Source organism: Corythoichthys intestinalis, chromosome 2, assembly GCF_030265065.1.
Source record: "Corythoichthys intestinalis isolate RoL2023-P3 chromosome 2, ASM3026506v1, whole genome shotgun sequence".
NCBI classification, from domain to species: Eukaryota; Metazoa; Chordata; class Actinopteri; order Syngnathiformes; family Syngnathidae; genus Corythoichthys; species Corythoichthys intestinalis.
Window position 1 is genome coordinate 47,883,086 of NC_080396.1, and position 13,563 is coordinate 47,896,648.

The 13,563-nt window shown below is 40.7% G+C and overlaps 1 protein-coding gene across 2 annotated transcripts in view; it reads left to right on the forward strand.

Moving 5' to 3' along the window:
* Positions 1–13,563, forward strand: part of slc6a8 (solute carrier family 6 member 8) — a 37,764-nt gene that overhangs the window by 13,473 nt on the left and 10,728 nt on the right. For both annotated transcript variants that reach the window (XM_057829607.1, XM_057829608.1), the window contains exons 2-10: positions 25–156; positions 250–517; positions 634–766; positions 8,239–8,373; positions 10,742–10,845; positions 10,922–11,046; positions 12,736–12,848; positions 12,925–13,062; positions 13,130–13,232. In XM_057829607.1, the coding sequence (XP_057685590.1) occupies positions 25–156; positions 250–517; positions 634–766; positions 8,239–8,373; positions 10,742–10,845; positions 10,922–11,046; positions 12,736–12,848; positions 12,925–13,062; positions 13,130–13,232 (1,251 nt within the window). The remainder of the gene's footprint in view (positions 1–24; positions 157–249; positions 518–633; positions 767–8,238; positions 8,374–10,741; positions 10,846–10,921; positions 11,047–12,735; positions 12,849–12,924; positions 13,063–13,129; positions 13,233–13,563) is intronic.

The window sequence follows — 13,563 nt, forward strand, 5'->3', positions numbered from 1 at the left end:
GAGTTCCTCTTTGTTTCCAATCAGGCGTCTTCCTCATCCCGTACCTGTTGATCGTCTTTGTTGGCGGGGTGCCCATCTTCTTCCTGGAGATCTCGCTGGGTCAATTCATGAAGGCGGGAAGCATCAACGTGTGGAACATCGCGCCGCTATTCAAAGGTAGGCCACGCCGCCGCTTCCTGTCCCAAGCGGGAAGCTCAAGCACGCCGTTTGAGTGAGTCAGTTGTGTTCTACAGTATGTTTTGTCTTTAGGTCTGGGCTACGCGTCCATGGTTATCGTTTTTTTCTGTAACACATACTACATCATGGTGCTGGCGTGGGCCTTTTACTACCTCATCAAGTCGTTCAACGCCACGCTGCCGTGGTCCACGTGCGACAACCCCTGGAACACCAACTCCTGCGTGGATGCTTTCAGCCTCCACCAGTGCAACAACGGCAGTGATAACGTCACCTTCCCCGGCAGTAACCTCACCTGCGACCACATCGCCCAGGCCAGATCGCCCATCATTGAATTCTGGGAGTGAGTCACTCGTCGAATGGGTTAATTGCCTGATGTATATTGCATTATGTACTGGCTGAGTCCTTGAGGGAAAGTCAAAAGGAATGCTGTGTAACTAGCTGTGTTTATTTGTGCAGGAACAAAGTTTTGAACATCTCCTCGGGCTTAGATGAGCCCGGTCAAATCAACTGGGAGTTGATGCTGTGTCTGATGGCCGTGTGGCTGCTCATCTATTTCTGTGTGTGGAAAGGCGTCAAATCTACTGGGAAGGTAAAAGGCAGCAAAGATGTGTGACGCACACTGGCACTGCTCGCATCATTAAGCGGCGACGTCACAGAGAGAGGGAGAACGGAGAGTCGGGTTGTGTTCGAAATTTAGATCAGACTCACGCTGACCTTGTCCTTGTCTCCTGGTAGGAGTATAGGTGCGAATGTAACTACGTGTGCGTTGGCATCCTTCTCACTCACGCACGGTCAAAGGTCACGTGATCAGCTGTCAAACCGAACAAGGCTGACTCCAACCCGAGCGTGTACACGCGCCCCGTCCCAAACGAGCAGTCACGTGGCAGACTAAGCGTTGCCGTAGCGACAATGCCAGGAGGAGGCCCGATCTGAGGGCGTGACGTGGCGGGCTGTGATTAGGCCTTTGCGGAGGGGGAGGGGTCATTTATTCTGCAGTGGGACGTGACTGAGGGACCCGGTAGCCGTGTGCGCGCGTACGTGTGCGTCTGGACCAATGTTACATAATGCGTCACATGAAGATTGTATGTGTATTCCAGCTATGACATCACGCATTGAGACAATGTAGCTTTGACTTGTGCATGGTGCGTTGGGGGGGCAGGGGTGCTTTACACCGTGCCTGTCGGAGGAATTTAACTGCAGCCCTTTTGGTCATGTGATGCTTTCTTAAACAAGTGTCCAAACAGGGCATCTTTTAAATGGTCAGATTGGACTGCTTTTTGTACATGAGGTAGAAAATTAGCTGCCAATGACAGCGCTAGACAATATACATCCAATCTATTATGACTGCGAGGGGGATATTGATTTAATATTTGTTACTATTTATTTTTACTATTACTATATATTTTTAACAGATTCAAATTGATTGCAGTTGTATTTTTTTTTTTTTTACTTTTCATATTGAAACCACTCATAATAATCATATAACGTTCATCATTTTAAATTCGGTTACATGTAGTTCATTTGATTGTAACTGATTTACCTATTTAACAGAAAAACCACAACAAAATATAAAGTACAAATATTTGTTTTTTACTTTGTTGATCAAATAATAAAAATAAAATACAATTTTATTATTCTAATACAGCATGTAAAACATACATTGTTCCCAGGGTCTATGTGGTATTTCCTAGTTCGGTTCATCGCATTGACATATAAAAACGCTATTGTTTCCCAAAATGTTTGGGTTTGTGGTCATGGCTTTGAAATTCTATTTTCCACTTTTCTTTACTGTTGTATTTTCTAAAGCTTTTATACTGTATAGATATGTCAATTTTCCACCTTATGTTATAGACTTAGTTTGACCGGAAACACAAAGAAATGACAATTACCATAAATATTTTCTGCATAACTAATACGTAATGTAGCAAAACCAAACCTTAACCTTTTTAGTGGCACTTTTTCATTTAGTTTGGAGCAAAGCAACACAAATAAATGATTACAAGCCAGGAACAAAATTGTATTCTATTGTGTAAGATGGTGTTATTTATTCAGTTCTTTAACAAAAATAAAATATGTATTTTTTCTTTATTGTAATTTAAAAAAAAAAAAAAAAAAAAAAAAAAAAAAAAAAATATATATATATATATATATATATATATATATATATATATATATATATATATATATTAGGGCTGTCAAAATTATCGCGTTAACGGGCGGTAATTAATTTTTTAAATTAATCACGTTAAAATATTTGACGCAATTAATGCACATGTCCCGCTCAGACAGTATTCTGCCTTTTGGTAAGTTTTACAGCAAGGTTTTTTGTGTTATCTAGCAGCGAACTCTTGAGGTCGCTTTGCGACATGGTTTATTGTTTTCTTGCCAGTTCAATATGGCTGCACGACGTCTCGGGCTGACGCCTACATTATAATGTTGTGCTTATATGATCCTTGGAAAAGATTTGCCCGTAAGTATGGTTGTTGTAAAGAATGTACATATTATGTTTGTAAGTGAAATGTTATATTTTTTGTATGAGACGCTTTTTGTTTATGTTTAGTGAACCTGTATAGCGTGCTAAGCTAACGTTGTTGCTAATGCAATGCTTGTGTACTTTTTTTTTGTAGTTTTACGACAGTCTAAAGAGGACAATGGTTTGAGGCCATTTTATTAATAAATCAGATGAAAAAGGAAGAAGTCTAATTATTAAGGCGTCGTTCACTAGCTGTCTAGCTTTGCAAAAAGTAGACGCTTCGGAGTGAGGACAGCATAGACAGATTTAAATGACAGTAGAGTGAAATGCCCACTACAGTCCTTATGTACCATATGTTGAATGTATATATCCATCTTGTGTCTTATCTTTCCATTCCAACAATTTATTTTACAGAATATATATATATATAACTTACAGAAAAATATGGCATATTTTATAGATGGTTTGACTTGCAATTAATTGCGATTAATTACAATTAATTAATTTTTAAGCTGTAATTAACTCGATTAAAAATTTTAATCGTTTGACAGCCCAAATATATATATATATATATATATATCTAAACTATATTAATCTAGAAAACCAATTTGTTGAAATTAGCATAAATGTGATTAACATAAGACTGTTTCTTTTACAATCAAATATTTGTATTTTTTACAATCGCTCAATTAACCAATGACCTTTAAATGTGGTCTGTGCTTGACTGGCGACTACTCCAGGGTGTACCCGATGACTCTGAATAGAAAATGAGTGAATAGGTTAAAACATTGTTAAATGCAATACTGTTTGATTTTCTACTGTTAATCTCATTCATCACAAGAACCCAACAATGTTTGACTGCATTTCACATAATGAAAAAACACAAATAATGGGGGGGCAAAATAATTACAAGAAATATTTTGGACTCTTGGTCATGTAAATGCTAAGTAGGTCTGATTAAATAACGGAGCGGGCTGTGTTTACCCAGCTCTTATCTAAAACGTCAAACGATGAGTAATACAATCCTTTGGTAATAAACATCACGCACTGCGTGTGCGCGTTAGTGTATACGTGTGCACTCTCACGGAGCTTGGCTCTCAATATAAACATCCCCAGTCGCGTTCAGCAGCGGGCGGCGTAAAAATATACGAGGCGTTTGAGGTGACTGGGGTCATTGAGGCTTTCACACGTGCACGCGCGCAAGAATGACAGCAGTAAAAATATATGTTGATAAAAAAGTTGTAAAGTTGTGTATCAGGCCACATGATCTGGTTATTGAACCTTGCGTACACTATTGGGTTTAAGAACAATCTTATACAGTATAAGAAGGACATTTTCTATTATCTTTATCCCAATAACAAGTGCTTTTAAACGGAAAACGATACACACGGCCTTCTTTTGGAACCATTGACTAAGGGTTAATCATTCATTTGGTAATGTCAAAGATGCAAGCTATTTAAAAAATTATCAGTTCCATACCCTGGCGTCTTCCTTACCGCTACTGTCCTATTACCACTGTTGGTGACGCCAACTAGATCAGAGTTCAGTTCTAAAATATTTACATTAACCAGTTTAGTTCATTGTGCATAATTGAGGATTTTTCACAAATTTAATTGTGAGTTCATAGTTCTTTTTTTATCCTCAGCTTGTTGAAATCTGTTTTTTTTTCCCCTCAAAAAGTTGGATTCACAAATTTTTCATTTTTTTCCGGCCCCCCTACTCTTAGATCGTGTTGCACGGATACCGATGCTAGTACCGATATGGCACTAAATTGACGTCATCTGTATCGGCAATTACTTAGAAATCATGTGTTGATGCTGTACAATATGTGCTTTTTGTGATCTAGAGTCAAACCTACTCAAGATGGCCGCCAGCCACGCACGCCACCGGGAAAAAAAAAGGAGCGCTTGTTGCCCTTCCCAATTACGATGACGCATAGACTTCACTATCAGTTGACGGGAAACGGGGCACGGGCCGCTCCGTAGGGGTCCTATTTTGAAGAACTTAAAATTCAAATATTTTTCAAAACCAAAGCCACTAGCGACCTGAAATCAAAACAGGCACCTCCCTTAGACATGTACAGTATGAGTCTCCATGAGCAGCGGCTTAAAAAAAATTCAATGTCGTTCCCTAATGACATCCTGATTATTTTTTATATACTGTAAGTATAACAAAACTTAAAGTGATCCTCTACCTTAAATACATGTAGGCTCTAATAAACCACAATTGTTCTCTTGTACTAAAATATGTTGTTAGAAACACATAAAATGTTAAATCAGTGGCAATATTTTATAATATTTACTACATATTTTGACCGTTAGTTGGTGCCATGGTTTGCGGGCTCGCAGTGATGACGTCATTGGGATCTTTCCAAACCTGTAGCGTGTTCAACAATTGCTTATTGCTGCCTAAACTCGCAAAGTAAAATGCCACGATGTGCTGCTTTTGGATTCAATTTCCAGTCAAATGGAAACAAGGGGAGTGAAGTGAGTGGTCAAGGTGGAATTATTATTTTTAGTCAATAAATGTGCATAAGTGTAAGCTTCTCCCTCTTTTTGGTCCCTGTATGCACGTATCTTACCCACCACGCGTTATAACTGGCGCCCGAACATTTTTCCTGGATCCTCAGTCAAGTAAGGAATCCGTCTATTTTCTGGATCCGACGGTCCCACTGCGTCAGCAATATTGGTTTCGGATCTGTCTATTTTTTTTATTCGTCGGTCCCACAACGGCTTTTCGGATCAGTCTATTTTGTGGAATTGATAGCCTGATCGCGGCTGCAACATTGCCATCGGATCGGTCTGATTCCTGGATCTTCGAGTGAGTAAAAAACGCGGATTTGAATTGCTATTGCTATCTTTTTTGTTGACTATTCTTCGTGGGAGTTTTCCCGAAATCATACCAAATAATCAAAGCACTATGGCACGCTACAGTGACGACAATGACTCTGACATGGACCTTACAACAATGTTGGAGTTCGTCAGGGAACGCTTGTTTGCGTACTGCTGACCTCCCGAGTGAAGAGTGGTCAAGGTGGAAATATTATTTTTTTGTGAATGAAATTTGCATAGGTGGAAGCTTCTCCCCTTTTTGGTACTTTTATACACCTATCCTACCTACCACGCGTTACAATGTACAAGACATGGATTACACAAGGTGTCCTCTTTGGCTTGTACTCTATGTAAAGCACACGACAGCTCTGGATGCTAACAATCTACATAATTATATCGGAATGAGTTTGAAAGCGCAATATGCCTACCTTGAGTATCTGCTAATAAAACCGTAGTTCCCAACAGCATACACTCTCACTCCCAACCGGAGTTCCGAACAGCATACGCTCTCTCGCTCTGTTGTCATTTTGCCCAACTTTTGTCTTATCAGGTATTTGCTGCACGCATTTTCCCCTGAAGCTCGTCTTGTGAACGACCAACAGTGCTGTCCTGCTCCTCACTTTTCAGATCTGGTTCAAATAGGAAGGGTAGAACCGATGACATGTTGGGAAAGCTAACGAGTGACACGCTGGAATTTCAGCAACGGGCCTAGTGACGTCACGCACTGCGACGTAACAAGAATGGCGACCTATCACTTAAAATAATTTTACAAACTTTATTAAAACAAAAACATTAAGAGTGTTTTTAATATCAAATTATTTGAACTCATACTAACATTTATCTTTTAAGAATTACTTGTCTTAAAAATAGAGGATTCCTTTATAATGGCTGTAAAATTCTCAGATTTTATGCTAGAACAAAAATCACCAAATGCAGAGATAATCACTTATATTTTCAGGATCAATAGCAATAGTTTAGATATCATGTACGTTTTTGCCCAAAATAGTGACTTAATTTTTTTTTTTTTTTTTTTTGTGCAATTTTGATGCAAGTTTCCAACAGCTAATACATGACTCAATTTTCACATCAGAAACTTAATACTTGAGGAAACCATGCGGAATCATCTTAATTTTATTCAGCAAAAGCAAATCTTGCATTTTCCTATATATGATCACAACTTATTTAGGTTGAATTCCGATGTCACTATTGCCTCAGCACTTCTTGCCCGTCATCTGGCCCTCGTCGTTTTTCGAGTGAAATGTTGCATGAAATAAAACACGTAAAAGTTGAAAAAAAAAATTGTATAGACGCAGAAATGTCTAAATTACTAGGTTTTTTTTGCCAAAAAATCAGACAGTTGGCCGAAAATTACCCAATTATTTGAATGTAAAGTTATGCTATTGTGTATAGATACAAAGTACAACATGGCAACCATCACAAAGCAAAGAGCTTTTTACGTTGAAAATTCTTGTAAATGAATGCATAAATCCCGGAATTTCTAGATATGAACATAAAACAGTTTATATTCTTGGTTAAATGCAAAAAAAAAGGGCAGTTATCATTCATTTTACGTAAATATTTCAAGCTAAAGTTGCGCTATTTTTTTCCATTCATTTAATTTTTTTCACAAAGTTGTAAAGTGCATTCATGGTGCTATTTTATATAATAATTACCTTGAAACCTCAACCAAATCACTCTTGAGACACTCCTGCCTACTTGTATGCACCAAAATCTTTGTCTTGTTTCCACCTAAATCCGGCGTTAGAACGCAGCATGTGTTTGAGTTTATCGCAGTGAAATCTTCCGCGACGCTCTGCCTGGCCCGGCCCCCTACGGGAAGCCGTGGCGCAATTTTTGTAGGAGCTCCCTCGTCAACTGTTAGTGAAGTACTAGTATATGGATGATGATAGATGCCCAATCGTGTGGCATCCCATCATGCTTCTGTTTTGAATTTAAAATCAATTTATCATTCAAATAAGTGTGGCCTGTGTATATTTTGCTCCAGGAATTGAAATATTTTTTAGTTTTGTTTTGTGACCAACCTCACATAATGCATCTTATTTTTTGGGCTGCAATTGACTGCAGTCAATTTCCCTCTTTTGCTATCTACCACAATACATACTCTGTTACCTGAACCGACAGTGAATGAGTTAAGCTAATATCTTTTGTACAGATGGCCACTGTAGTGATCAAAGAGCCTGAAAGGGTTAAATTAATGCTGTTTTACAGTATGTTCAGGAGTTTTCTTATGTAACCAGGACTCCTGAATGAAAATCCGAAATCCACTCATTGGCACCAGAATAATCAGGTTCATAAAAACATTCACAAAAACAAAATATACCACTTTCGGTTCGCAAAAAGTTCACGAACTGTTCACTGAACTCAGCATTGCCAATTGCATATAGTATACATCGTGTGCTACCTGGCACTTTTTTTGTGTCCTGTTGTGGGTCAGGTGATTGTGATGTGTATCGCATCACAGGATTTTGATTTGCAGCATGACATGTATCGGGACGTATAGTACATCTGGTAAAATTGATGTGTAATGCAACATGTGATAGCTATGTGTTATGTATTCATATAATGTACCATCATATGGCTTGTAATGTTCCATGCGGTGCGCCATGCGAGTGACTAATGTGCATTACCTTCAACTTGATGTCATCTAAATTTTTTTTTTTTTCGCCGCGCTTTCTCACGGCACTGAAGATTCCGGCAGCCAAACACATGATCCGTGCATGCATGCTTTTCTTTCAGATCGTGTACTTCACGGCCACCTTCCCATATGTGGTGTTGATCATCCTGCTTGTCCGTGGAGTAACGCTGCCTGGAGCGTACGACGGCATCATGTACTATATCAAACCAGACTGGTCCAAGCTGGAAGAGGCTCAGGTCAGTCTGAGATCACATGGGAGTTTGGCATACCCCCTTTGCGGTTGTTTCTATTTTGTTGTTTATTCAGAAAATGCAGCTGGACAGAACAGGGTCTAGACCAGGGGTACCCAAGTCCAGTCCTCGAGAGCCCCTATCCAGCTTGTTTTCTATTTCTCCCTCCTCCAATACAAATGACTCAAATAATCAGGATCAATATCAGGCTCCTGCAGAGCTTGCTGATGAGCTGATCTTTTGATTCAGGTGTGTTCAAGGAGGGAGACATGGAAAACAAGTTGGATAGGGGCTCTCGAGGACCGGACTTGGGCACCCCTGGTCTAGAGCAGGGGTCCCCAACCTTTTTTGCACCACGGACCGGTGTTATTTGGGTCTTTTTTTCACGGACCGGTGTTCTGACAAATTGTGCAACCCATCAAAAATTGCAACGATGCGGTTCTGCGCATGTGTGTAACTTTAAACATAGCCGCAAAATGAGCAAATGCAGCGATTCCGAAGTAAAAACTACAAACTTTCTTGAAAGAAAGGAATATTACCTTACGTATGATCATGAAAGGACTTGTAGAAAAGTTCTCCTCAGATACATCTTGCCATGTAAGCTGCACACAACAACTTCACACCGCTCTCACCATTAACGACTTCGCCTTGTCGGTAAACATTAATTAAGAAGCCCGCTTCACAAAGATACGATGTTGGAAATTGTAGCAAGGTTTTCAATGCTCTCGTAGCGATGTCAGGATATTCCAGAATGACTTTAATCCAGAACCTCAGTAGAGTTGTTGTTGTCTCAAATGTACGTTTAATAAGGTCGCCGTCATTTGCGATCTCTACAAGTTGATCTTCCTGTTGCACAGACATGCTCGAATCACTCGGTTTATTCACAAACGGGTCACGAATCCACTCCTTCGCTGTTCGCGGGTCTTCGAGGTTGTAGGCTCGTCAGGTGCCCTTTTCGCTGTAAAAATATCTCCAAAGACGTGTGTTTTCCAGTCATCTTTGCTCGTGTGAGGGCGAATTATTTCCGGGAACAAATGTGCTGAGCCCGCGGCTTAGCAATACGTTATTATCGAGGACAAGCGAACATATATATATTATATACACAAACAAGAGGTACTGCTAGCAGTCCAATCAATGGATTTCTATGACAATATTCTAATCTATCCCATAGTATTATATCTAGAGTAGACAGGGATATTGGTGTGTCAAGCAGGGGCACAGGGTTAATTCAGCCAGAATGCGGTCATTATTAAATTATTTCTATGCGGCCCAGTAGCAAATGCGCCACGGACCGGTACCGGTCCATGACCCGGTAGATGGGGACCCCTGGTCTAGAGCATTGGTGTCAAACCAGTTCCACAAAGGGCCAAGTGGGTGCTGGATTTTGTTCCAACTGATACCGTGCAAACAGTTTAACCAATTAATTTTCTGTTGAAACAAGCAGCACCTGACAAAGTTTAACTGATTACCCATGTAAGAGATCAGATTGGTCAAAAGGTGTCCTCTTCATTGGTTGGAAAGAAAACCTGCACCCACTTGGCCCTTTATGGAGTCAGTGTGACACCAGTGGTCTAGAGCAAAGTGGCCAAACTATTCCACAAAGGGCCACAGCGCGTAAAGGTTTTCATTCCAACCAATCTGGTGTCTTACAAGTGTAATCAGTCGATTGCAATCAGGTGCTGCTTGGGTCAGCAGAACCCTCATTGGTCAAATTGCTTGTGCTTGATCGGTTGGAACACAAAACCTGCACCCACAGCCGCCCTTGGTTTACAGCAGGGGTCTCCAAACTGGTCCTCAAGGGCCGCTGTGGGTCCTGGTTTTTGTTCATACCGATCAAGCACAGACCTTTTAACCAATGTGCTTTCTACTAAAACAAGCAGCACTTTATTGCAATCAACCAATTACACTTACAAAACACCAGTGAAAAGGTAGTCTTGTTTTGTTGGAGTGAAATCCTGCACTCACCGAGGCCCCATGTGGAATAGTTTGGAGACCACTGATTTACAAGGACAGAGAGAGTGAAGGAACAGAGGAATTAGTGATAAAATAACATGATTGAATATATATGCTAGCTGATCGTAAGTAGCGTTGCGAGCTCGAAATGACTACTCTTACCAAGAGAACGCCACGTGGGAAAGGGATAAACTTGGTAACCAGAAGGATAAGAAGAGGGAAGATAGGTCCGATAGGGATGTGGTCGGGTAGGGGTGAGTATCCAAGCAATATTAGCGATGTTTAGTGCGGAACCCAGTTATAGGACAAATCACCCATTTTCAGGTCAGTCTGAGCTATGTTGCAACTTCTGCCATATTGGATATGGCAGATCAGCACAAAGGTGGCTGAGATCCTCAACTTACAGTTGTGAACCCTACAGGTATGGATTGACGCCGGCACTCAGGTGTTTTTCTCGTACGCCATCGGTCTAGGAGCGTTGACGGCTCTGGGAAGCTACAACCGCTTCAACAACGACTGCTACAAGTAGGCCGACCGTCCCAGGATAGAATTTCTGCCATGTTTTGTTACCGAGTTAACATTTGCGTTCTTCCACTCTCAGAGACGCCTTCTTACTGGCGCTGATCAACAGCGGAACCAGCTTCTTTGCCGGCTTTGTGGTCTTCTCCATTCTGGGCTTCATGGCGGCCGAGCAGAACGTAGACATTTCACAGGTCGCTGAGTCAGGTGAGGACTGGACAATACAGTACGTCGACATACAATCGCTTTGACACACAATTTTTTTCGACATACGACATAAAATTTGACTCGCTATTTGTTTCTACATTTGACGACATGCTCGAAATATGACGATTTATGACAGCGCCGCAGTTTCTTTGTTTTCCCGCAAGACGGACACACGGCGGATTTTACTTGTGAGAGAAATCAACATGGGTTCCAAGAAGCTTAGTGCAGGTGGTGAAAAAAGGAAAAAGATGACGCTTACCATTGAAATGAATATGAAAATGATAGAAAAATATGAACGTCGTGTGCGCGCCCGTGAACTGGCTCAACAATAATTATTATTCCGATTTTTATTCATAATTTTTTTTTTGCAATATGTAATTGCCATTTGTAATAGTACCAGCCATAAACTTCATAATGTATTGACGGGACAAGGCGCGAGGGGCCGATTGATAGGGGGCGTATCTCCGTCAAAGCTGACCGAGTGGAAACACAGACAAAGAGCTTTTTCCGTTGAAAATTCTTGTGAATAAATGCTTAAATCACTGAATTTTTTATAGATTTGTACGTAAAACAGTCTTGATTCTTGGTTAAAAGCAAAAAACCATGCATGTAGCATTTATTTTACGTAAATATTGCGAACTATGAGGCTAGTCAGTAAGGAAATTAGCGGCCACCGTATGTAAACAAAGAGCTTTTTCCGTTGAAAATTCTTGTGAACAAATGCTGAAATCCCTAATTCTTTATAGATACCGACGTAAAACAGTCTCGATTCTTGGTTAAATGCAAAAAAACGGTGCAGGTTGCATTTATTTTACGTAAATATTGCGAACTATGAGGCTAGTCAGTGAGAACATTAGCGGCCGGCATATGTAAACAATGAGGGGTTTTTTTGTTTAAAATTCTTGTGAATAAATGCCGAAACCCTGAATTCTTTCCAGATATGGATGTAAAACTGTCTCGATTCTTGGTTAAAAGAAAAAAAAAAATGTGCAGGTAGCATTTATTTAATGTAAATATTGCGAACTATGAGGCTAGTCACACCGAAATATGCGGCTGCCATATGTAAACATAGAGCTTTTTCCGTTGAAAATTCTTGTGAATAAATGCTTAAATCCCTGAATTCTTTACAGATATGGATGTAAAAGAGTCTCGGTTTTTGGTTAAAAGCAAAAAAAACTGTGCAGGTAGCATTTATTTTACGTAAATACTGTGAAGTATAATGCCAATGCTGTAGCGGCTAATTTCTCCCATTGATTTTTTTCACAACGTTTCAAAATGCATGCATGGTACGAAAAATATAATAATCACCTTGAATCCTCGAACAGATCACTCCTGAGACAATCCTTTCTGTTTGTATGCAGTACAGTTTTAATAATTTTTCAACCAAAATCCGGCGTTAGATCGCTGCATGTGACCGACTGCTAATAAATGAAGCGCAGTGTTGGACGGCCCACTTCGGGAAGGCATGATGCAGTAAATGGGGAATGTGTCATGTCAAGTGAATCATCGTGTTTCATGGTTTCTCTTTGTGTTCCATTTTGACTGGGATGGCTGGCAGTGGCAGCCAATGATCGCTGCCATCACTTCCAGTCAAAATGGATAGGACGTCTAGCGCCCGTCAATGTCAGGAATCTTTATTACCTTTTGAGTACAATACTTTTATATTTCAATTTTCTGTCCATGTCTCAGGTCCTGGTCTGGCGTTCATCGCGTATCCGAAGGCGGTCAGTTTGATGCCGGTGGCGCCCTTGTGGGCCGGGCTCTTCTTCTTCATGTTGCTGCTGCTTGGTCTGGACAGCCAGGTGACACTCAAACACGCAAACACAAGCATGCATGCTCAGTACTCCAGTGCATCACGTCCTGTGCGCGTGTGCTCAGTTCGTTGGCGTGGAGGGTTTCGTGACGGGCATCCTGGATCTGTTCCCGGGTAAATACGAACACCGCTACAAGAGGGAGATCGCCGTCGCTCTCTGCTGTTTCCTGTGCTTCATCATTGACATCTCCATGGTAACACAGGTCAGTATCGGCACTGGCGCGTCACACAGGGCGGAGAATCCGACGGCTGATTTTGTTACGGTTCCAGGGAGGAATGTACGTGTTCCAGTTGTTTGACTACTACTCGGCCAGTGGGATGACGCTGCTGTGGCAAGCCTTCTGGGAATGCATCGTGGTGGCCTGGGTCTATGGTATGAGCACAAGACACGTCGCCATTACATATGTTGTACAACATGGTGTATAAAAGCATGTGTCAAATGTCACACAATGTCAGATATCAGATTTCTTTTGTAAATCTTTACCAAAATGTAACCACAGAGAATTGGACTGAGATAACCCCAACTTTTGCAAGGGAGGAAGTTCAAGTTTTATGGTTGCGATATCACTATAAATCACTATATTGCAAGTCAATATTTCTTGGTTGTTAAATAGCAATAATTACCTCTCTACAGTATTTTTTTAAATCTGAAATTTCTTTTTTTCCCCCACATTTGGTTTCGTAGCTATGATACATATAAGACT